At 38.3% G+C, this 24,775-nt stretch overlaps 2 protein-coding genes across 4 annotated transcripts in view; both read right to left on the bottom strand.

The window, feature by feature from the left end:
* LOC122830919 (protein argonaute-3) overlaps positions 1–1,897 on the bottom strand; it is a 33,691-nt gene extending 31,794 nt beyond the window's left edge. For both annotated transcript variants that reach the window (XM_044116718.1, XM_044116719.1), the window contains exon 1: positions 1,760–1,897. In XM_044116718.1, coding sequence (XP_043972653.1) covers positions 1,760–1,778 — 19 coding nt within the window. In that variant the 5' untranslated portion in view covers positions 1,779–1,897. The remainder of the gene's footprint in view (positions 1–1,759) is intronic.
* Positions 1,898–5,122: 3,225 nt separating this feature from the next.
* Positions 5,123–24,770, bottom strand: ago1 (argonaute RISC component 1). Of its 2 annotated transcripts, XM_044116101.1 has the most exons (19): positions 24,634–24,770; positions 19,639–19,825; positions 16,478–16,598; positions 15,885–16,066; positions 15,269–15,405; positions 14,860–14,994; positions 14,540–14,627; positions 13,885–14,032; positions 13,645–13,764; positions 13,417–13,539; positions 13,162–13,295; positions 12,513–12,697; positions 11,820–11,979; positions 11,395–11,485; positions 9,245–9,439; positions 9,004–9,138; positions 8,820–8,921; positions 8,487–8,686; positions 5,123–7,724 (listed from the first exon to the last, which is right to left on the bottom strand). In XM_044116101.1, exons 1-19 carry the CDS (start codon positions 24,656–24,658, stop codon positions 7,616–7,618), a joined length of 2,577 nt encoding a protein of 858 aa, XP_043972036.1. In that variant the 5' UTR covers positions 24,659–24,770; the 3' UTR covers positions 5,123–7,615. The 2 variants fall into 2 exon arrangements, with proteins under 2 accessions (XP_043972036.1, XP_043972037.1); XM_044116102.1 differs by lacking the exon at positions 5,123–7,724 and having other exon boundaries at positions 8,598–8,716.
* Between the last annotated feature and the right edge of the window lie 5 nt (positions 24,771–24,775).

Below are 24,775 nucleotides of genomic sequence, written 5' to 3'. Positions count from 1 at the left end.
GATATTGGGTTAAATTTTTCCCAATAATTTTTGTGTGTCTTTTTCAAGCATTCTACTGTGTAAGGCTTTTAGTGCGCCTGTCAGAATGTTAAAACTTAAAGTAACAGAATTTCAATATGAGACACCACGTTGTTTCTAGGATTTGGATAACATTCATTCATTTCTGCATTCATTTGAGGCATCTGTCTGTCATCATATGTTGGTGGGAAAACACCTTGCAGTCCCTTTTGCTGTTAATGCTGGGAAGCTGAAGGAGGCAAAGGCACTAACAGGAGAACAGGCAACAGAGAGGGATCTCCTCTCAAAGGAGGCGGGAATGGGCAATGGACCAGCTCCAGTATCATGTATCACTGACTAATCAAGAGAACCTTGCATTCAGTTTATGGTCACATAAGAGGAAAGCTTCCGTTACAATGGAGACAAAGCCAGGTGGTTCAGAACTGTTTAACGGCTACTATGATCAAGGTGGCCGCTGTTTGGTTCTCACCAGGTCTGGACAAAGATGAGTAAAAATCTAAATTAAACATTACGGTAACTAGTTTCTGGGACAAAATATTTTATAAGTACAGAATTTCTGATGATAAAGTGAATGAATGAAAGAATTCCTTATATTTATTATTAGTAGTAGTAGTATTATAAATTTCTGTTCGAGATACAATCAGTGGTTATTGTTTATTTTTTAGTCCAACAAAATTTTGTTGGAAGAATTACCAAAATATTCTTAACATTCTTTATCAAAAATTTACCGATTTGATGCGTATACACATGCTTGACTATACCCCAATGTCCGAATATCATGACATTTTTTTATATATTTTATATAACTTCAGGATTTATTTTGGAAATAATCAAGAATTTAATTTGTTTCCAGTCAGATCATGCAACAGTTTTCTATACTATTAAAGGTAACCTCTGGACTGGAAATCCACTACACATTTATTTTTACAACTGAATAGGAAAAATATTGATCTGAGGTCATTAGTCGAATATTTCAAGGCAAATTCTCAAACATTTTTTGAAAGTAACTTCTTGTAATTTTGGATCTTTGCTCTCCAATATGATGGACCAGAATTAATCCAAAATATTAACTTTAGAAAGACTTGTCTAATTTATTCATCTACATACTTGATATCATTTAAGTTACTTTACAGTCATTTCAGATAAAAATGTTTTTACATATAAACACATTTTTCTATCACAACTCTTTATAAACTTTTACAAAAACCTCAAATTCTGAGTCTGGTCACTACATACGGTACTTTTTATTTATTTATTATTGTTTAACTGTGCTGCCTAACAGTTTTGAGCACCAAATATATGTACCATAGTAAAGACGTTAGGCTGAAAGGCAGCTGTTAAATATGTTGAGGTCAGTTTGGAGGTGTCAGTTCCTGACAGTGTTCAACTACGGTCATATGTTCTGAGATGACCAGCAATGCCAGGCTTCAGGGGAATACCAGGCTCGTGTTTGAAGCCCACACCTGACCTGCCTGATGATGTAAAATCAGCAGAACCACCTCCTCAGTATCACCAAGGAATACGAAATTGAGAATAGCTAAATTATTTCCCCATGAGATCAAAGAGAAAAAAAAATTACACATCTTGTCCATCCACTCCTACACAATGTATGATCCTATGGTGCGAGTCATTCTCGTGATCGAAAACCTACGATCGAGAATAATGGATCTATTACACCTATGATCCATCTCACCCCTACTTGCGAAACAGCCAAGAAAAGAAATGCTGCAAGATTAATCACCTGTAGTTCCGATTTCCATTCATGAGGTCTCTGCCCGGTTCGCTTCCCGGATCACAGATGTCAAACGTTCGGGACTCCTCCGTTAAGTCCGGTGTCTCCTTCGGGAGTGCAGCGCCTCTGCCTCCTCCGCTGTGTAACAGCGTGTCCTAAACCCCCTATATCCTCCTCTTCCACTCTCACTTTGAGAAGGAAACCCTCGCTATGGTTTTCCGTTGGCTCCACAAACCACCTTCTCGGCACGCCGACAACTAAAATCGGATTTCACTGCCACGGCGAAGGATAGTGGCTACGGTGGGGAATGAAAATCTGCTAGTTAGCCAAGTTAGCTTGCTAGCCAGGCTTTAGGGGAAGTGGCTGGAGCAGACGAGAGGAGCTGTCAGGAGATCATCACAGCAGGGTCATTGAGTCCAACTGAATCCCCACCGATGTATGGCCGTCCCCAAGGACGACATAAATATTTAACCACGGGACAAAGAGTCGTAGGAGCAGCTAAAGTGGTTAGCTCTCAGGCTAGCTCTACTAATAGTTGGAATTCTGACAGACGACGGCCACTTTTTGTCGCGTTAAAAGCAGCTGCTTCAGGCGGATCGCTTTTCCGAGTCTCCGTCTTCCGCAGACGTCGTCGTCTGGATGTAGTGTCCAAGCATCGAAACGAAGACGTCAACCCCGCTGTGTCTCCGCCGATAAGTGTCGGGATTTCCAGGCTGGTTGACAGAACAACTCTGCAGGGCTTCGGCAAGCCAGCTAAATATGGTGAAGTTGCCTTTCTGACACCGACAGGAAGAGGTGGGCTCAGTGTTGCCAGACGTCAGAACCAAGAACTCCGCCTCCAGCTAGAGGTAATCCTACGTTTATGAATAAATCAGTGAAACATAACAGGTGTATTTGAATATCGAGTTTAAATTCTATTTTACCAACACAATTTAAAAAGGAGAACTCAAAATGTATAGCTTTATTACACATAGTAAAAACCACTAAATAAAGTCAATATAAACCACACAAACTCTTCACTAAGTGCTTTATCCAAGTATTTTCATAAAAAATTTAGTTGAGAAAATTATAGCTAATGAAAAGGGAGGGCACTACAACCTTGAGAGGATTGTGAAGCAAAGTCCATTCAAAAAGACTGAAAGAGATTCACAAGGATTTCTAAAATGCGAAACACAATTTTAAGGCATGTATAATTAAGGCGAATGTTACTTATGCCTCTAAACAAATGATGTTTACATTGAAAGGTCTGCTTGTTCACTGAATGCAGCATCCAATAAAATCAATGAAAGGATAATTGGATAATTGGTCGATAAAGGTGCACAAGTAGCAAGAATAACTGCATAACTGGCTTGTGAAGCAAAGCCCATTAGATATATTCTGTACACCCTTCAATCAAACTTTATCACAGGTTATGAATATGAATATTAAAAATAGGGGAAGGGGCAGGGTTTATATGTTAATTAATTTCACACCTCTCATCGCAGCGGGTGGTATCTATTGATGTCATGAGATAGAGCAGATGTTAATGACTTATTGTAATTCTTTTTCACTGCCCTGCACTGTTCTTGGTGAGTCCCAAAGACACCCCCCTACTGTTCGTTCGCGGGATAAATAATCTGTTTCCTCTCCCCCCATTCTTTGGTCTAGGTCCAAAATATGGCTGTCCTAGTGGTCTGAACGACTTGCTTCCTGTCTCTGTTTGTACTCAGTCTGAAAGATACCTCTCTTTGTTTGTACTTGGTCTAAAACATGGCTGTCCTTGTGGTCTAGACGACTTGTCTCCTCAGCTCCCTTTGTCTGTACTCAACCTGGAAGACACCTATCTCCTGCTCTTTCATGGGATAATTAGACTTGTCTCCTCAGCTCTCTTTGTCTGTACTCAGCCTGAAAGACACCTATCTCCTGCTCTTCCGTGGGACAAACGAGTCTAAACGTCTAATCATTTAGAGTTGCCTCGTCAGGTCCCTTTGTACTCAACCTGAAAAACAAGGTTTTATTTGCAGTTCCATTGTACTTTAATCTTATCTAGATTAAATAACTTTAAACTTAAGAATCAAATGTAAAAGTCTAACTTTAGGTATACCCTAAAATATAAAAGCTGAGTTAGTTCTTACAGTTTGTACTGGCAGTATGTATTAAAATATTTACTACAATTAGTATTATTTATTTATATTTGATCTATTGATGTGTGCACTTGGATTATATATAGATTTATTAAATGATGGCATGTATAAATATTTATCAAATTGAATGGCCATTCGGGGTTTTTTTTGTTTGTTTTGATGTTTACTGCACAAATTCAAATATATGCTACATATCAACCAACAATTCAATCAATGAATCTGTGTTTTTTTTCTTAAATACCCCCTCTCATGGAGACTTACTTACATCTTCTGACAACTAACGCAACTTATGATAACATTGACTAAGTTTGCGATTGGTACACTTTACCTAAAAAAAAAAACAAAAAAAACCATACTCACTACACAACCATGCTACAAGAGTTGCTCACATGGTGAGTTGTTTTGTTACCTTTAAAATTATCTGCATCTTTTGCTCCTAATGTTCACTAATAAATACAATACACTTCTAGTTGCTGATAAGCGTTCCATTACTAAAGTTTAAAAATGTACAGTACAGTTGTGTACTATGACATTTTAATACATTTGCTGTTTCCCTCTCTCGACAAACTTTATGGAAATACTGATTTTATTTTCCAGGACAATGTGGCAGCTGTCCACACTGTTAAAAATACAAATGCCTGTTTAACTGTCCAGCAACCGTTCTTATTTTAAAAGGTATGCAGTAATTCATTCAAAGAGGAGCACCAACCATATTTTCAGTGTGTACATGAACAAAGCTTTCACTCGCTGACATTTCTGTTCTAAAAAGACCGTCATCTAATATTGAAATGTTTTTGAGTGACTGAATTCATTATTTCATTAGAGATAATTCATAAAATTAACACCAGAAATATTTCAGCTTGTGTGCCAAGTCTTTAAAATATAAATCTTCTATTTTTTAACCAAATTACTAAAATATAATACATGTCCAATCAGACAAAATCATCCAGGAAAATTTAGGTATAACTGAAGTGACTCTTCTGATCCCAAATGGAAGCGTGTGAAACTTCTTTTGCTGTAACATTGAAAGATTTCTTTTGGACTAATGTGGGGAAAATGTGTGGGGGTGAAAGAGTGGATTGAGATTCACCTGACTAGAGTGAGAAATTGAGGAAAATATTTGAGTTTCACTCCAGAAGAGTGATAATGACAACTGCAATACATTAGAATAAAACTAGACCTTTCCCAGCAAAATGAAGAAATCTATTTACATTTTAATCTAAATTAAAATAAAGACATAAAATCAAAAAAATTTAAAAAAACAAATTTTATTTTTATTAAAAAATAACCCTCCCCAACAGAGTTCCAATACTATCACACACAGAGCCACAATAACATGCTTCCATGTCATTTCATTCATATCTATTGGGAAGTGCTATGAGAAGGACTGTTCTTGATCAGTGGCTTCAATATTGCTTTGACAGACCGTGAGGCTGTGTGGAGACTCTCCTGTGTCCACGATACATTTCTAGGGTGACTGCAAATTTTTGTGTCTCCCCTTTGCAAGGTGCTTTTGTGGCTTCGGCAAGTGAAGAACTGCATCTGGTTTTAGTGGTGCCCAGGAAATATCCCCAGACTGGTATTTGTCGAGTACAGAACAAGCAGTAAAACACTGGCCGCAAGAGTGAAAAGGCCCCGCGCGTGTTGGGCCAAAATATAACATGTAAATATTATATATTTATATATACAAGTCACCTTGGACACAATGAAGGATCAGTAAAACGGCGTACAAAGGCATTCTGATTACGCAAGTTCATAAATACAATTTTAAAATCAAACTCGTCTGACCTCTTTTCTCACAATCCCTTTCAACGTTAAGGGGGCTCTGGCCATCAGACAAGATTTGAGGTGTTTTAAGGGCAGCTGAGGTGGAATTTTGAGACAGTCTCCACAGTGCCCTCTTGAGGAAACACTGACAATAGTCACAATATTCATAATGACAAAAAAATAGCAGTCTTTATAACCATTACACAATCGAGGCAAAACAATTAACAGGCAGTGGCGAGCACAAGGCTCCTACCTCTAAGAAAACCAAAGTAAGGTGGCTCAGAATATCCAGTCAATAAAAAAAATAATTACATGCATTTTTCCCCTATAAATCCAGAGAACTACACGATGTAAAAGGCAGGGCATATTAAGTAGTAGTAACAGAGGCCCACCCTGTCCAATGAGCAATTCCCCATCTGTGCCGCCCATGCACACAGAGCACCAATTGAAATTTGGCAAACACAGACTAGGGGATTGGGGCAGAGGATGCTGAATGTCCATAATGCCAAAAGTGGAAAGCAATTGGCAAGGAAGGAGTGAAACCAAGAAACCAAGAGCTCAGATACGTGTGCTTTTGTTTTCCAGGCAATGATATGTAAATGCCTGCAGTGGGAAGAGCAGGACAGATGGAAGATAGGTGTGTACAGGTATAACAAGAATGTTGTGATGTTAGAATGCATTCTGTGGCTTCACTGCCACCAATACGAGTAGGAATGATGATGTGCAGAATGATCAGAGCAAGGCCCCTGGCTGAATGTGTGTTCAGCTTTGCAGCACTTGAGTGATCACAGACTGTTTGCCTGCTTTCAAATGTCCAGGATAGTTCAACGTGCAAGATAGTTGACCTTGCATGTTGCCTTTGTTTTGAAAACAATGCAAGTGTTGGAGTAAAAGTTTAAAACAGTTTGTCAAGTTTCTAAGTTCATTTTGTAAAATAAAATCAGTAAGTAAACAAAAGTGCCTCATAAATCCTTAAAGACCATTGAATACAGAAATAAAAGATTATCTTCCTGTTTAAGTGCCCCTTTTTCATTGGTTGGCATCACTTTTGGCTGGTTAATAATGCTGGTTTAGGTGCAAGTATATTTGATACACTCTATGCAAATGGTCCCTCTAGTGTTACACTACGCTTGCGTCTATAGGCTAAATCTCTAGGGACTAGCCAATCAGGACTGAGAGTGCAACAGCATCTCTCTCCTGCATCTACAGTCGCTACACCCGCTCCTTCTGTCAGTGCTAATACAAAGACCAGAGGGCTAGCCTCGCATAACTACGAAACTCTTTATGTGCAGGACTGGTGGCACCTACATGCTAACACTAAGTGCTAATGTACCATACCTCAGACTCTTCAAGGCTGTTTTTTTTAAACAATAAGCATAACATCATTTAAGAAAAAAAAAATCTAAAACATGAATGCAAGTCATGAAGTAGTTAAAAATAATATGTGTGTGTGTGTGTGCATGCTCAGTACTGCCCACCTGGAGGATCCCCACTCTCAGGGGCTTGGAACACTGGCATCCGTCTTTCGGATGGGTAGAGGCAGCATTGTGGCGGTAGTAAAAAAAAAAAAAAGTTTAACCATTGTTTTTTCGCCCTTTCTAAAATCTATTTTTCCTCCCATCTCTATTGCATACTTACATTGATAGGAGTGTAAAGGTAGCGTACAATACAATTACATAATAATATTCACTTAAAAAAAAAAAAGCAACATAAAAAAATCAACTGTCCTGATGACGTAAAAATAACAAAATTATATTCAAAAAATATCGAGTGCATGAGACTGCAGGCTCAGCCCATAATTACAGGAGGACGTTGTGTTTTTTAGATTGAAGAAGACTGGCTGGCAGGTCTGTGGAAGTGTGTGCACTGGGTAGTTGTCAGGAGCAAGGGATGGGGATGAGGCGGGTGTGGGCTTTCTGCCCACTCAGGTAAAAATGAGGTGGAAGGGAACAATGGTGACAATGGCTGGTGAAACTCAGGCGAAGTACATGGTCCTCAGAGTGTCGTGGTGAATCTGAACAGCTTTAGCCAGCGCCTGGGGGTCCCGGCCATTACTTTGACCCGATACATGGCTGCCCTCTCCACTGGAAGGAGACAGAAAAGGAGAGAAGATGCAGCAAACAAACTAGCAACATGTGTACCTCAAAGAATAGTAGAAAAGGGTTGATTCTATTATGCAATTTAAAAAGTGTGATATTTTTAATTGCATAATAGAATCTTAGAATGGCATAATAATCTTAGTTTTATAAAACTAATCTTAGTTTTACTGAGAAGAAAAGGAAAAAGACAATAGATGAGCTGAAATTAACTATTAAAAGTAACTTGGACCTCAGCAGAGCCACAGGCTGATGGCCTCCATGCTATACTACACCGATGAGGTCATGCAAAAACCTCCCCAAATAGTGCGTGTATTTACTATATAGCTGATTGACGTACTTTTCAGTAAGTTGACATTTCCATATTAAATTTTATTTTTATTTCAAATTAGTCTTATATCATTTTCCAATGTCTAGAGAAACTAAATGCTTTACACTAGTTAGCTATAATGACAAAAAAACAGAAATACACAATATTTGTTATTAAACTATATAAGTTTTTCATTTTGAAACAAATTACTAAAGTTCACTTTTCATTGATATTGTATTTTACTGAGATGCCCTTGTATCGTTAAAATAAAAAGGCAACTAGATAATGCCCCAGTTTGATTTCCATCATAAGCAAAAAATTATGCCAAATATCTTTTGATGGTGAACTGTACATAGTACATATATGATAAAGGAAATCTCTTTAGTTATTCCATTGGTCTTTCCAAACTGAAATATGTAATGCTCGCGTTATACACAAACCTGTCATGTTCTTTGTCCACCAGATGATAGCGGGCACGGAAGGCCACAAGCCGGGCATAGTAGGCCGGCGCAGGGATGGAGACTGAACGGGTACAACGAACGTACGTGTGGCACAACTGGTAGGTTAGAATCTGCAACTCATCTGCCGTGAAACGATTGTCGTCCCATAAGACGTAGTAATGAGACGGCCGGCTGGTGCCCTGGTGACACAGAGGAAATCAACGGAACATCTATGTTGTTTAAAAATGGGAGAAAAGCAGTTGAAAAATTAAAAAAGGGTTCAAAGTAGCTGAGAAAGTCAAAGCATGTAGAAAATATTTTTGCTAATCTGACCTGTATGCCTGCATGGCTGCAAAGGTAGAAATCAAACTCAAAAGGATGAGTGATGCTGGTGTCCACTGTAGTCCCTGCAGGTATATTGCCACTCTTCCCAATCTGAGGAGGAAATAAGTAATTAATGATTTCTAAACAATAAATAAAACATTAAACTTTTTTGCTTAGAAAATGAAGAGCTCACTCTTTCAGATTTGTCAGCACAGAAGAGGCGAGTGTGGTGGCGTTTCTGGACCACAATGTAGGTGATACCAGGCTGGTAATCCTTCTCCAGCTTTATGCACGCATCTCTGATGGCCAGGAGCTCATAGTGAAGAATCTGAACAGAAGGTACTTAATTAGGACTAAAGTCAAAGAAAAAAATTAAATAATAATCATATAAAGTTAATCAAAAGAGAGAGGCTTCATGTCAAGCTATTTTTAACCTGTGGCAGCTGTCCCTCTGGAACGCCGTCTCTGTAGAAAATGATCCTGGTGGGCTTGAAGCGCGTCGACTTGTAGAACTGGATGAGCAGCTCCCGCACCATGTAAGACAAATCTTCAATGATTTCCTGCCGGGGTCTCTGAACACGCACTGTGGCACAGTATCTGCTGGGATGGGCATCCATACTGCCTACCACCTGGAAGAGGGAGCAGCAGGAGGAATGAAGACAGCTGCATGAGCTGTTATGAGGCACATTGCATCAACTCATCTATTAAGAGGGATATGAAGAGTGAAAGTGATGTTAATGAATAACGTGTTCAAATGTTCTCAAAAGGATTAAATGTTTAGTTATTTGAGAATGTAAGCATTTGTCTGCATTTCTAGAAAAATACAGAAAAATACTTAAAACAAGTTTTTCTTCAATGAAAGCATTCACACAGTTTCAGTCCTCCTGTACTGAGTCATTTTTCCGTTTCCTTCCTATTTGCAATTGTATTTCTGAACATAAGTTTCTCTAAAGACCACACCTGGAATATGCAAGAGACTCAGCATTAAACATCATTTTCTATTGTCCAGTGTTTACGTGATAATGATCCGTTTCTACAAGTTGTCTCCTTTGCCGGATCACTCGGAAGTACCCACTCAACTCTCCAATGCTCTGTCTGTGTGACTCAATCATCTGTCATTATTGCTAGGCAACAACCCAGCCAACCACAGCAGAGATGAGGCCAAGTGTGGACGAGGGTTGACGTCATTTCCTATGAACGTGAGTCAATGATGAGCCATTTGTTTCCAGCTCTGCCTTTACCACATTTTGCCTCCTTTTGTCAAAGATTATACAAAAAGTCAGATTCATCTTAGATGATAGTCATGATACGGACAATAAAATCCGTGTAAGCTTATTTAACCATTTAATAGAACAAAAAAAAAATTCCCTTTCATTTTAAAATTAGCTAAGAGACCTTCAGAATTGCAATCATAATTGTATGATTAAGTTTTCAATGCAACAGCTAAGAAAAATATATTTTCCTTGTGTTGAAGACTAAAGGTAATGCAGCTGCTTTTACCTTTTAAAGCTGTTCTGCTCCAAACTGCAGTACAGAGCGCAACAACCATCTAGTGTCACAGTTACCAAGCAACCACAATCGTGTGAGTTTTCATAGAGATCCCCAAGTCATTTGCATTATTTACATGTCCTTCCTATTTTTGATTGACTTTAAAAGGATAACTCTGGCATGACTGAAGCCAACACAGGACAAAAGAGGAACTTTGTAATGTGCTGGAAAACATTTAGAAATCCTTAAATGTGACATTAACAAAAGTTATGAAACTGTGGCTATAAAATGCTTATAAAACTAATTCAATCCTACAAATCTTTGAAATCATTGGCTGCAGTTTGACTTCAGTCTCTTTTGTATCCAGCATTACATTTTCCAATTTAAAACAATTCAATATAAGTAATAAGTAGTAATGATAAATTTAGATGTTGGACAGTTACTTGTATCGGGGGCTCCCAAGGTTATAAAAAAAATATGGTTTCTCATTATACTATTTAAACTCTCTTAAATAATATTCTAGAGTTTTCTTCAGCTGTAGGGAACAAAATAAAACAACGCTGCCCTCCTCCACCTGTTGCTACACATTAATTTTTTGGACATTTGTACTGACAATTATAGTGTGGAAAGCAAAGGAGCACCATCTATTGTACCTGGCAAGCTAAGTGCAACATGTCTGTTAACCTGCAGTCTCTCAATATTTACTTTGCCTGTAAAACAAAAACCTACTGCCATTTAATGTAATATTTTTGAGCAAGTCTATCTTTTAAAATAGAAATGAATCTATGTTAACTGCAATGAATATATTAGCATAATAACAGTAGGCATAATGGTAAAGTGATTAGACTTTACCATTATGCTATAATGGTATAGTTATTATTATGTTATGTTACATATTTTTGTTTTAGATTTTGATTTCAATATCATGAGACTGTAGAACACAGTTGTTATACTGGCTCAAACCCACTATTTACCAGAGCTGAACCGGTGAAGTTCACCCAAAGATGGGTTTAGTTCACAGATTTCATGAGGAGATTGGTTTTCCTTCTTTTTCTGGAGAAAATGCAAAAATCCAAATCAATATTAAGAGGCTTACAGCAGTAATAGACGGCTTCTTGCCATCTCCAGCTGGTGGATGTGTGACATCTGCTCCCAGGAAGATAACCGGCTGCTGAAACACGGCAGACCTGACGATGCATATGGGAGAGCAGATGCAAATTACAACTGCTAATCAAGGAAGAACAGGTTTGCTTTTTAGAGTTATTTCATAGGAGAAAATAGAAAAAAATCCAACTTTCAAAAGATTTGCACACAAAAAACAACATTGCATTTTATGAAATATGTAGACAATGATTTTATTTTTTTGATAGAAGAAGCAGATTATGCCACAAGTAAGCTAATATTCTGTGTAACCTATGGCAGCAGTAATACAAGCATGAGTCGTTCGCAGCAGATCTTTAGTTTCATTCATCTAATGCACCAAATGTAAACGTATAAAAACACACTCAAACAAAATCTCACCTTTGGTGAGGAACCAGGATGTTGTTTATTCCTCCCAGCTTCACATTGATCTTTAGGCAGAGGTTGGAGAGAGTTTGAGGTGAAGTTTTTACAACATTTTTCACCTGGACACACTGCGTGGCCATGCCGAGCAGAGTGTCTCCCACACGCTTCACCTCCGCTGGAAAAGACAAGAGTTTGGACATTAGAAAGTCATTGTTGTGCTTGAAGAATGTGGGAACATCCTTTTGATGTATCCACTTAGTAATCTGATGAGTTTACAGCCTTTAGCGACTACTGCTCTGCGCCTTTAAATTAAGGGACATAAGTATTTCCTCCATTACTGTTAGTAATGGAGGAAATACAACCTTTTCCTGAGAAGGTTTAGCTGATCATTGAGAATAATATGTAAATAAGTACGTCCATGTTTAGAACAACATCCCATAATTTTTGCTCTTAAAAGAAGAATGTGAAAATTAAAAGCGTAAATTTATTTCCAAACATTTTCCAGAGCCTCCTTTGTTCTATTTTTGCCTGTCATAATGAGTCAAATGTCCTGAGTGGGTGCTGAACAGGAGGCAGCTGGCTCTTATCTTGGCTACTAAAACTTACTTGCCTTTGTAGAAATGAGAACATGATTTCACAATAACAGATTGCACAAAAATAAAAAAAGGAACACAGCAATAGAGAAACAATCTGTCAGGACTGACATACCATAAACAGGAGTTTTCCCAGGGAGGATGACAATGATGAGCTGAAGTCCAGAATAGGTGTTTTTCAGGTGTCTGAACATGGGTTCCACGCTGTCAGCTCCCTGGGCATACTTACAGAAACATGGCTGGCCCTGAATCGGCATTCCAGCATCCTTTGAAATCTTGCGCAGCTGGTCTGTGAAATTCCTGAGTTAAATTCAAAGTTTGGTTAGGAAAAAATTCTAAATAAAAACAGTGAAGGCAGAGTACACAACAGTGCTTTACAGTGGTATTAACCCACGTTTTATAAATTTTGTGACACTTCAACCGAAATAATGCTATTTTCCATGAACCAATCCATAAATATGAATGAAATAAAAACTGTGTGACATGCATTTGTTTTCAGCTCCTTTGACTGAGATGTGTTTTGCCAGAGATCCAAAGTTTAGAGTTTCTTTTCAACGGCTATTGTTTTCCTTAGCTTCTGATGCCTTCATAGAAACATTTTATTTATACTGAGCTTAAACTACACATGGTTGGACTTTATTTACTAACTAAATTGATTTTTTTATTTTTTTATCCTAGGTTATTTTCAGACTTTTGCTTGGCAAAAATTAGGAAGGTTATATTTCCATGACGCATTTCACTCAGCACTGGAAGTGTTCACTTACTTGAGCACCTCCTCTCTGCACTGCTTCTGTGGGGCAAAGCAGGCGATCGCCCAGACTTTGATCTCAATGCCGTTGTAAAACTGCTTCCCCCTCATGTCCCAAACTCCCTGGTTGGGAGTCGCAATAGCCCGGTTCTGTGGAAGAAAAAATAATTAAAATATAGCTGATCAGCAGTGCAAGTCAACCAGGATTTTGTTGCATTTGGAAAACGTCACCAAACGGTTATATGGTTACTGATAAATGGGCTGCATTTACCCGTCCGCCATACTGTAGAATGGGAGCTGGCAGCACCCTGCCTGTCACTTCAGCCATGTCGTCCTTTACCTTGATCCCAAACTCCTGGATGTATGGGTCTAGGTTGAAGTTAGCGTTCTTCATCTGTGGAGAGTGAAGGACATGCATCATATTTCACTGTCTGCGCCACAAATCACTGAGACGTATTATCTAAGGTATGGAAACCATGAAGGATTCTCCAGAACTCACCAGCCTACTGATCTCCTCCTGCCTGTCGGGCGCAGAGCGAGCTGTGGCTTTAATCATAGTGGAGGTCTGATTATCTGTCAGCTTTTTAATGCACCGCTGACCCGCTACAATGTTGCACACCTAGAAATAGCAAATACATAGAGTCAGTAAAACAACTTAAATGTTTCCTGATGATTTACAAAAAGTACTAAAATATCATTATTTTATCCTTCAACCAGTCAGATTTCCATAATGATTTACCTCCAGGGGCAGGTAGGTGTGTTTTTGCTCCTGCCCAACTTGTAAACAAGGTAGGTGTGGGTATTTAAGCTGCAAGTTGTACTTCTGCTTGAAGTACTGGGCCACTGTACATTCTACCGTCTGCCCACTTTCAAGCTGAAGGGGAAACCTAGACGTAAAAAGATCTGAATCAGTATTGCACCTGTATTGACAATTACTATGAAAAATATGTGAAAACATTTAAATCCATTTAGAAATTTTCTTAGACATCAATGCATCTGACATCTCATTTTCTCAATTGTTTGCATCTGTTATAGTTATTTAGATGAAAATTTACAAAAATTTGTCAATAAATTTTATTTATTTTAAAGAATAATTTTATTACTTTTAATTTAAAAAAACATGCTAATCCCTTATAAAGAAGGTATATAATTTCCCAAGTAGAACCACTAGTTTAACTTTAGAGTTTTATAATCCTAATATTTCTTATAATAAATCTTAATATACTTCAAAATCATGACACTTCCAAGTGGCTCTGTGCCAATTTAATTACCAAGATAAATTGATGATGTTGGAGTTATTAAAAGACAACAGATTCATCTGCTTTGTTGTGGTTAACGCCAGGAGCACAGAAGATAATGAGGTTACAGGAGCAATGGGTTTAAAGAGCATTTACGTTTGATGGCTGGCAGGACGTCTGGTGACATTGCATACACGATATTTTCTCTTCATTTGCCCACAGTGTGTCACCTCGACCTTCAGGCCTACAAACAAAACGGTTTGAGAAACGCAGACACAATCAGACAACTGGGAGTAAAGAGAAATCAAATCTAACACTGTACCCGTACCTACGTTTCAAGTCCTAGGTTTCACATTTCTTAGAAGATCTTTGTCATTTAAATATATCTAAGCTATAAATATAAAACAACTAAAACATAAAAGCCTAAGTATTTTTTTCAGTTCAAATTTAAAATTTGAATGTCCTTTCTTTCTCACCTTTAATTTCCTTTGTGAAGCGAACCCTCTGTGAGTCTGTGAGAGTCTTGGGCTGCTCATCGATGTTGCGAATGTCCAAAACCTCACACATGAACTCAATTACAGGCTGAGCTTTGTAGAAGGCCGTGGCAGACACTAGAGGGAGACAAAGAGCAACAAAAATAAAATACTACCTGGAACGTTTAAAGGTAGTTATTTTGAATATATATATATTTAACAGACAGAGAGAAGAAATGTAGACTTCACAAATAATGTTAGAACTATTTAATGTTGTTTCTCTCAGAATGCATATTACATTACTGTGACAGAGCAAATAGTCATCACAGTGTCAGTAAAAGCCACTTAGAACACTGAATGGCAACACACATACACACACACAGATACGTGAATGTTATTGTCAGTGACTCACCATCAATGTTAAGCATCATCTTCCACATGGCGGGACGCACAGACTGATGGAAGCCAAACCAGACCTCCCTCCCCCCACCAAGTGGGTGGTAGTATCCTTCAGGTGGGGAGAAGAAGGACCGACCCACTGGAGTGTACCTAGTTGGAGGAGAAAATGATGAGTGTGCCTATTTAGGCCATGAATACAGCATGAGCTCATGTCCAGGAAAGGGGTTACTTCAGAGTGAGATAAAGCTTTCCAAAAAAACAGAGTAAACATGAACCGATCTTTGCCACAAAATCTGTTGTACCTAACTTAACTACAGTGTCTTGTAAAAAGTATTCATGCTTTTTAAGTTGTTCACATTTTGTAACCATTTCACCACAGAGAGGTCAGACCACCACAAAATAGCATGAAACCAGATAAATGTTCTCACTAAGTTTTCTGGTATTTAGCAAATAGAATGCTGGTCATTCTAACTAAATATACACAAAAAATAATAATAAATAATAAAAATAATAATAATAATAATACAAAAAGAATTTCTAAATGACAATCTGACTGAACAGACGGATACCCCATGCATGTTTGGATCTGTCCCTTCCAACTGGAAGACAGAGGGTTTGCTATGGCGTACCTCATAGAGGCCAAGTGGCGCATAGCCACATCCAAGGCTTGAACTGAGTCAAGGGGGACTTGCAGTCGACCACTGACGAGAGTTTCCTGTAGCAGCCTCCATGACACTTTGGCCAACCAGCGGATGGAAACCTTAAAGATTCGATCTTTCCCCTCACCAGGGATAGTTACCTCAAAATCCACCTGGGATGGCAACGACAGTGAACAAGGTAGGTGGGGAACGTGATTCAATTTTTTTTTTAAATATCACAGTTATTATAACTTTGTGACACTATGGTATGGGACAAAAAAAAAAAAAGTATCGGACTACTCTGCCTTCTCCCAGTGCCAACTAGAAACAACCATTCAGAGTTAGGAGGGCCTTAGCACTGTCAATCCTGCTGCCATGTCTTCTTCTCCAACTATATTGGTGGATGAACAGTTTTTCTGTAACGGTAAGTTGTTTCTCCGCCTTTAGTACATTGAGCAGCTTGTACACAAGCATGTTTGACAGCGCTAAACACCTGAAATTCCATCCAAACAAGATTGAAGACAAATTTAACTGATTCCTGAGAAGCCATTGGTAATGGCATGGTAGAACAAAACTTAACTTACCTTTTCACTCCCAATAGGAAGTGCTAAGACGGTGTAAATATTCTTCTTGCCATCATACACAGGCTTCCTGTCACCAAAGAGCTGGGGCTTGAAATGTTGAACCATGTACTCCACCACCTCTCTGTAGGAATTAAAAATCATAAAATGAGCTTAAGAAGCAACAGAACACATAATATATATATATATTTATATAACATATAATAATATAATATCATTCCAGTGTGCCAGCAACCTTATCAAGAGGTTTCATTGTCACAGACAGAGACAGTTCACAATGTGATCACGATATTGATCAAACAGGATACAGCTGCTGGGTGCAACATGGTGATCATTGGGGGGCAGCAGCAAGACAAAGAGTGAGAGAGTGCAGGTGGCAGCGGGGGGCAATGTTCAACGCATTGGTTTTCATTATGAAGTTGGGGGCGAGGAGATATTCCTAAAAAGAAAAGGTCAAAGGCCTCAACCTTTGCATGCCTTCTTGGTTCCTTTGTGTTTCCACTTACAAAGAGACAAAACTAAGTTCTTTGGAAATTTGGAAGTGAATTTCATGGAATATGCAGTTTCTATGGATCAGTCTACCAAAATCTAAGGTTTTTGAAGTGTCAACTATGATTTCTTTTTTAAATCCTAATTGATGGTTTAAATCTCTGCAAAAATATTACAGCTGGCAGATTTACACAATTCATTCATACTGAAGCTGTTATTCCATTAAATAAGCACAAGATATTGAAATTCTTTAAAGTGTAAAAGTAAATAACCATAATCCAATTTTGCAAACATACATCTGATTTCAAAAAGGCAAAACATTATCTACATTCCTCTAAGGTAGTGTAAATGAATACTGGTAATTATCCAGAGCCCTGAGACAATGATCAGAACACAGAGACTGAGTCTCCATCACAGCTCTGGGGTTAGCGCCAAACTGAATAAATAAGGTTTTTGTAATTCTGCTAATAGCCAGCGCTGACACATGAGACAACTGGGAAGCTTGACAGACAATCGGATGGTGTTGACAGCCACCAAGCTTGGTTATACGTATGATATAATTTCAGAGTGGCCACAAAAGTAAAGGATCCTGAACAAAAGAAGACATCTTTCTATGACGGCTGAAGCATATTAAATCAAACATTAAGTAATGCCAGGCTGCCAATTCCCCTGAAAAGCAACATCACATTTGTTTTTTTTAAGTTCACTCTCGCCCTGCGACAGACTGGCGACCTGTCCAGGGTGTACCCCGCCTCTCGCCCAGAACATTAGCTGGGGATAGGCACCGGCAACCCTACCGACCCCATTAGGGACAAAGGGTGAATAGAAAATGGATGGATGGATGGAAGTTCACTCTCCAGAGATTCTTGTTACCTTTACTCTCACAAACTTAATATTTATTTTTATTCCATACAACAAAGTGACTAAAGTTTCACTTGTGAAAAATGGTGAACATGGCAGGTATTTTTCTTCCATCTTGTTTCTTAATGTGCTTTGGCAGGAAAAAATGCTGAGTCATTATAAATTATCATTACAGTAAAGGTCTGAGTGAAGTCTGTAAGAGTGTACAGAAAATAAACAAAACTAATTTAGTTACTAACCAACAATGTTAATCTCACACATATTAAGGGAAGCAAGTTATGGAAATCAAATACTGATGATGGTAAATGTATCATTTAGTAACCTGTGTTCATCATAAAGACAAAAACATTTAGTAATGAGCAAAATTAACAAGTTTAAATTTCAATTTTTTTTTCTTTTGAGGTGGAAGCGAGGTCGCAACTCAATCTTCTACCTGTGTGTTGTTATTTTATTCTAACCTACTTCTAATTTATACCTGTAAACAAACCATTTGATATCCATGTATGCAAAGTATTCTTAATTTTGTTTTTTAACAAAGTACTTTTATGAGTTATGGAGACAGTCAATCATATAATTTGATATCCGTGTTACTTTCTGAACATGTGTAAGACATCTGAGTTTCATTGATTTTGTTTCTGGCCCATGTTTGACTCAGATTACGACCCCTAGTTACTGTGAAGTTATTTTGTTCCTGAAAAACTTTGCTGCTGTGTTGTGATTTGCTCAGAAAATCTACTTTATTGATTCGGTTTTATGGTTTTTTTCAGACCTTTGCGACCTCGGTGTAGCCAGTTAATGAAAGCTACCTGGAGCAATGACAGGATTTTATAGTAATCCTATGAAGTACCATAAATAAGAAACAAACTCTGCTATCCAGGCCCTAAACAGTAGGCTAAACTGAGCAAGTAGGAAATTTTTTTCCAGTGTCTTGGGAAAAACAAAATCACATCACATTATGACCATAAACCTTAGTGTATTTATTTAACTATTAATTAAAGGATTGTTTTCTCAATGTCTCATTTTCCATTTACTTTACAATTTTGGAAAACTTTTTGTTGGTCTACAACACAAAGTCTTGTTTTTGAAAAAACATTTGTTAAGGCTAATAATAATGTAATAATGTTAAGGCCTATAAATAATGCAGCAAGTTACTTGCATCCAGTTCAGATATTGAAAATCAGTATTTGATAAATAACAAATGGCAAAACTGTTAAAACTAACACCAATCAAAGTGAAACAATCCCATATGTTTGGATCCATTTTTGAGTCTAACGTCCAGTTCAGCTGGTTGGATCCAGCAGCACAGAAACAGCAGTTTAATATTAAAGAAGCTCTTGCAGAAATACACAATTTTTATCCTTTCATTAAGCCAAACCCAAAGACACCAATTTTGATTTCAAAGAATAAAATCTTTTGTTATAAAACATGGTATCCAGAATGTGATTAAATATGGACTATTTGATAAATGTTCTACACAAACCAGAAGTTACATAAGAATTTATTAGAATAGATTTCCCCTCACATGATGCATTATGTTTTGCCTGCTAATATATTTGAATTAATAAAGTCAAGGTAAATGACTTGATTGTGAGGAACCTTTTACTGCCTCGGTTTTTATAAATTAACAGTTTCTATGCTTAATTTGCAGAATTCACTGCTTTTTGAAAGACTGGAAACACAGATAGGTATTTAATATTCAGTTGTAAGCATTACATCACAGCAGTGTTTGCTTTTTGACTTAAGACTTGAGAAACAAGCTATAAAACTTATATAAAAAATACTTTGTAACAAACAGTCATTAGTTCTCCTATTACCTGTTGACTCGCCGTGGGCACTTGTCAGGCTTAATGTCCACCTCATAGTGATAGACGTCCATCTTTGGGATTTCCACTTCAAAGTAGTTGGCCAGCAGCTTAATGGGCTTGCCCACGGTGCCCATGCCCGGTCGCCGGGGGGCATGAAACACTTGCTGCAGGGGTGGGGGAAAGGCCCCCAAGGGCACTGGACAGACACATTACAGGGAGGCATCCACAAGAGCAGGAACCAGATGGAAAGAAGGTTAAAAATGAAAACATACAGTGGAGAAAGTAGAAATTCACAGTAAGAAAATATTGGCGTTAATTAAATGAATGAGGAAAAAAGATACGCGAGTGGAAAAGGAGAGGAAGTTGCAAAGGAAATGGTTAAAGCAGAGTTTAGGGCAAACAGGGCCACAAAGGTAGGTGTAAGGCAGGAAGGAAGCGTAGGCAGGGGCCAAAGTGAAATGATTAGTGGGCATAAGACCCAGCAGCCGGGACAGGAAGGCAGGGAGAGTGACGATGGTAGAGACAAGAAACAATGTGAAAGAAAAAGTTACACCACAGATGAGTTAGAATGAGGCAAGGAGTAACATAAGAGGTGAACAAGGAAGATTTGATAACACATAAAAAACAAAACAAAGATTCAAGGGGGAGAAGAAGGGAAAGAAAAACAAAGACAGGGGGAAGAATTAAACCAACATTTCTAATGCTCAAAGTCCACTTGGAACACAATATAAAGGTTTATTAATGAAGTGGTAGCATGACAAAAAAGGTATCAAAATAAAGATAAGAACACATATAGGTGCAACTCAACAACTTAGAAAAGGCATGTTGAACTAGGGAGACATCAAACAGTTGCAGGACACCACCACTTGAGGACGGGAGTTGAATTACTCTGGTTTAGAGAATTAAAAAGGTTTGTTTTTCTCTCTGTAAAGTATTGCAAAAGTGAAATTTATGGAGCTCAGGTAACGTCAGATTCACCAGCCTGTACCTAAAGAGTTGATTTCCAGACATTTTGATGATAATGGCTAAACTAAAACAAATAAAATCCTTATATTCTGCTTCTCAGAAATTTTAAACATTTCATCTGCATCCTAGCAAATTATTGGATGGTTAAGTGGAAGGAAAACATGTAGTACAAAAAAGGTGCACAAGCCACAAGGACTGCAGCATTAGCAGGATTGTGAAGCGAAGACCATTTAAAAGTTTGGGGGCAAATTCACAAAGCATGGAGTGGACTCAAGCTGGAGTCAGGGTTTCGAAACACACACCACTGTAATGTTATAAGGTTTCTGAACCAAATATAACATCAGAAGCATCTTATGAGCTAAAGGGTAAAGAACTCGACTGTTATTACACTTCATTTGAAAATCAAGGTAAAGAAGTGGGGAGGAAGACTAAAGAACCACCCTGAGGCTACCTGGGGTCTAGTGTGATGTTTCTAGTCAGTGATGACTTTTGTTGATGCCGATTTTATTTTCTAGCATGAAAATAAAATCATGCTCACACCAGCTCACACTGCCACAAGTACCAGCATCTGGTTTCATTAGAGTTATGTTACTGTGTATTACTAGCCATCCAGTTCATCTGACCCACACCCCAACAACACAGAGAAACTATTAGAGCAACCTGAGTTTCTTCAACATCTCAGCAGAGCTAAAAGCTGGTACCCGCCATGCCATCCTCCACTTATGTAGCACATCATGTAAAAGGAGCCCCGACCAAAAACATATGCTGTACAATTTCAGCAGATTATAGATTTTATGCTTTATTAGATTTTTTTTTTTTTTGTAGAAGTTTAATTTTGGGTTTTTATTAGTTTTACACTATAATCATCCAAATTAACAAAAATAAACACTGATTTTAATACATTTATACAAAATGAGTTTCAGATTTTGATGAAACAAGACAGGTTTTCATTTATACTTTTGTGTTCGAATTTATGTTTTAAGGATATCACCCAAATATAAAACTGTTGTGTACATTTACAAATAGAGAACAGAGAACAAAAAAATACAGCCTAAAAACCCAAATAATTTTCAGACAACAGGGAATAATAAAGTCAAACTCGATAATTTTCAACACATTACTTTGTTTTACCTCCTAAAGAGAGAAAGTTGGTTTGAGATGAGGTTTGGTTTGGAGGGGGGCTTATGGGGGACATAGAGGGGCGTCCCAGACTGGGTCCTTGGTGTGAAGTTAGCTCTGACTCCTGCCTGAGAGGGGCCCACTGCCGTAACCTCTGGGTCCCCAGAGAGCAGCCCTCCTCCATCACAACAAAGACTCCAGCTGCCCTGCTCCTCCATCTCACACACAGAAACACAGGGCAGCACGACGGAGGGAGAGCGTTTGCTACGATGAATACAATCACACACACACACAAACAGGAGAACCCCCCCGCCCCCCCTCCTACATTCCCAGCCTCACCATGGAGACACCACAGCAACACAGTATTGTCATGGATATCAGGGGACCTGTGTGTGTTCATGTGCAAGGCTGCTGGAAAAGATGTGGGAGGAGGCAGGGTGCCACTGTGATCACGCAGAAGAGACCTTGGCCTTTTTGGTCCTTCTGAGTTAGCCTATTCCAAACTAGAAAAGCCTGACTTAAAATAGCTGCTATAGAAACCCTTGGTTTAAAAATACCACTTAATGTTTTGTTCACAAAGCCGTGAGTCAGGAAAAGTAGTAGTCCTAATGTGAAGAAAGGTGCCTACAGAGAGTGTGTGTGTGTGTAGCATCACACGTCCAACAAATGCAGTAAACACAGATCCAAGACATGTGGTGAAGCACGCAAACTCGGAGCTGGAGAGGATACGTGTGTAAATGTGCGAGCGCGTTGTGATTACTGCCCACTAACCGCACAAAGACGCACACTTCTCCCTCGTGCCAGTGAAGGCAGATGGTGAGAAGTGGAGCCAGTGCTCTCACATATCCCAACACAATATCAGTCTCTCCCGGGCAGCGAGACTTAAACCGGAGCCTCACAACATGAAGATGCTCGCTGCTTATTGTCTTTACAATGACGTAACGAGCAGCAATACAGAGACACATTAGGACCGCTAATTTCAATCCTCAGCATGTATCTGAGGATTTCTGAACTTTCCTCTAGTTCTTTGCTGCTCATTTGGTGAAGTAGCTTGCTAATGCTTTTGTTCATATTGAATGAATTTATGATCAACTTCACATAATTTAAAAAATATATTAAATTAAATATTGTTTTACATATTTGTATGTAGTTAAAATTAAAATAAATCTTATGGAAATGTAGAGGATCTGGGTAGTACATTTCAAAATGTACCTCAATTGGCAAGGGATTTGAACCAATTTTTTTCTTGAGTAGCGATAAGCAGATAAAACACTAAATTAAAAAACAATCTGATTTTTCTCTTGATTCATTAAATGCCTCAAAACTAAAAACTCCCACAATCACCACTCCATAAACTCATCAACAGACATTATGTAATAAAAAAAATTTATATATATATATATATATATATATATATATATAAAACATATATAAAACATATATATATATATATATTTGACAGAGGTTGGGTTAATGAGATTAATGGGGTATTTTCAGCAGCATAATTTTTTAACCTTTTACATCCAATATCAACTTAGGAAATAAAACACGGTCCAAATAGGAATCAATGGTATAAGACAACATCCCATTAGTTTGAGCAAACCAGTCCATTCTTGAGCCAGATAAAAACTTGTCTGACCAATCTGAGAAGACTGACAAATTGAATTGTCACACTTCAAACACAAAAGCAGAATATGAAATGGGGAGCCTTAGGGACCCTTCCCCCATTCTACAAATTAGATCAAACTTAAAACAAGCTAAATTAGCAGTAAGTACCAACTGTGTGTTCTTTATTTCTTTGATCTGGAAGCAGAAATAAACCCTGTTTAAAGTTGTTTAAAGACAATTCAGAATAAGCAGTAAGATCTAAGAAGTCATAAAATAAGTTACGAACTCAGACCAAGGAGTCACAGATTTAAAATTGGATTGATAGGTGCAAAGTGAACTATTTTCAATAATAAAACAAGCATTCGGAATGTCAGCTTCTTCCTATTTCTGCTTAATAGGAAAAACAATCAATGTTTAAATGTCTCCAAATAAAGGCAAGTCCTACCATACATGAACACTGATTGCAAATCTGAAATGTAACCATGCAGAGCCAGGAAAACATGCCATGTCAACTCCAGCACAGTCAACTCCAGCATTTACATATCACAATTGGGTATTAGATAGATAGATAGACTTTTATTACAGACTCAGAGTCCAGATTACATACAAAGAGAAAACAAAGACAATAAAAGAATAAAAAGTACAAAAAATAAACAATACAAACACATGACTTCTAGCCTTACAAAAGGCAATCATACCAATGTCTCCAGAGTACAGATGAGTACTTTATTGCACTATATTTAACATTTGCCAACAGTAGTATAATTTTATTATTAGACTCATTTAAGCGATATTATTTTGGGATCTACTACGTTCATTAATAATTCACCCTTTGCTGCAGATGGTGGGCCAGAGTTGATCTATAATGCTTCATACAAGTTGCTGGTGTTTAAACACCGTTTAAGAAAGCAGCAGTGAAAGAGGTAGGCTACTGTGTTGCGGGTAAGCCTGTAAGAAGCAGCCAGCTGCTGCTGAAGGCGGGCTTCACCTCATTCCTCCTCACTACAGATTTCCCACGACCTCTATGCTCCCGCGCATGGCTCAGTGTTTTGTCAGCACTCGATAACACTTGCATTAGAATCTAAATTAACAGAAAACGTTGTTTTGCCAGGCTGCAATATCTAAATCTCAGCGTCTCCTCTCTATGCTACGATGCAACGATGGAGGGGTTGTCACACCAATCCTCCTTGTACATATCGCACTAAAGCTGGGTCGGCTACAGCGCCCCGCTTTTCCAACTGAAATGTGTATCTGCAGCTATTCCTCTAACAGTCAAAATGTATTTAATGGTAATGTAAAAATTCCACCTACCAGCGCCAGACGGTCCCGGCTCCATCCCATTCACTTAGCCAGGAAGGTACAAGCTAGCTAGTCCGGGGCTGCTGTGGCCAAACCGCCGGCCCCTTCAGGCTGGAGGCGTCTCAGTCTTCCAGCCCCCTCCTCTCGATGTGTA

Source organism: Gambusia affinis, linkage group LG05 (genome assembly GCF_019740435.1).
Source record: "Gambusia affinis linkage group LG05, SWU_Gaff_1.0, whole genome shotgun sequence".
NCBI lineage: Eukaryota > Metazoa > Chordata > Actinopteri > Cyprinodontiformes > Poeciliidae > Gambusia > Gambusia affinis.
This window is presented reverse-complemented; position numbering and strand designations above follow the sequence as displayed.

Coding starts and splice junctions, on each gene's coding strand:
- ago1 (XM_044116101.1), bottom strand. CDS start 24,658: ATGGAGCCGGGACCGTCTGGCGCTG. Junction 19,826..24,633: donor GCCGGGACCGTCTGGCGCTG/GTAGGTGGAATT, acceptor GTGTCTGTCCAG/TGCCCTTGGGGGCCTTTCCC. Junction 8,922..9,003: donor GTGCTGACAAATCTGAAAGA/GTGAGCTCTTCA, acceptor TTTCCTCCTCAG/ATTGGGAAGAGTGGCAATAT.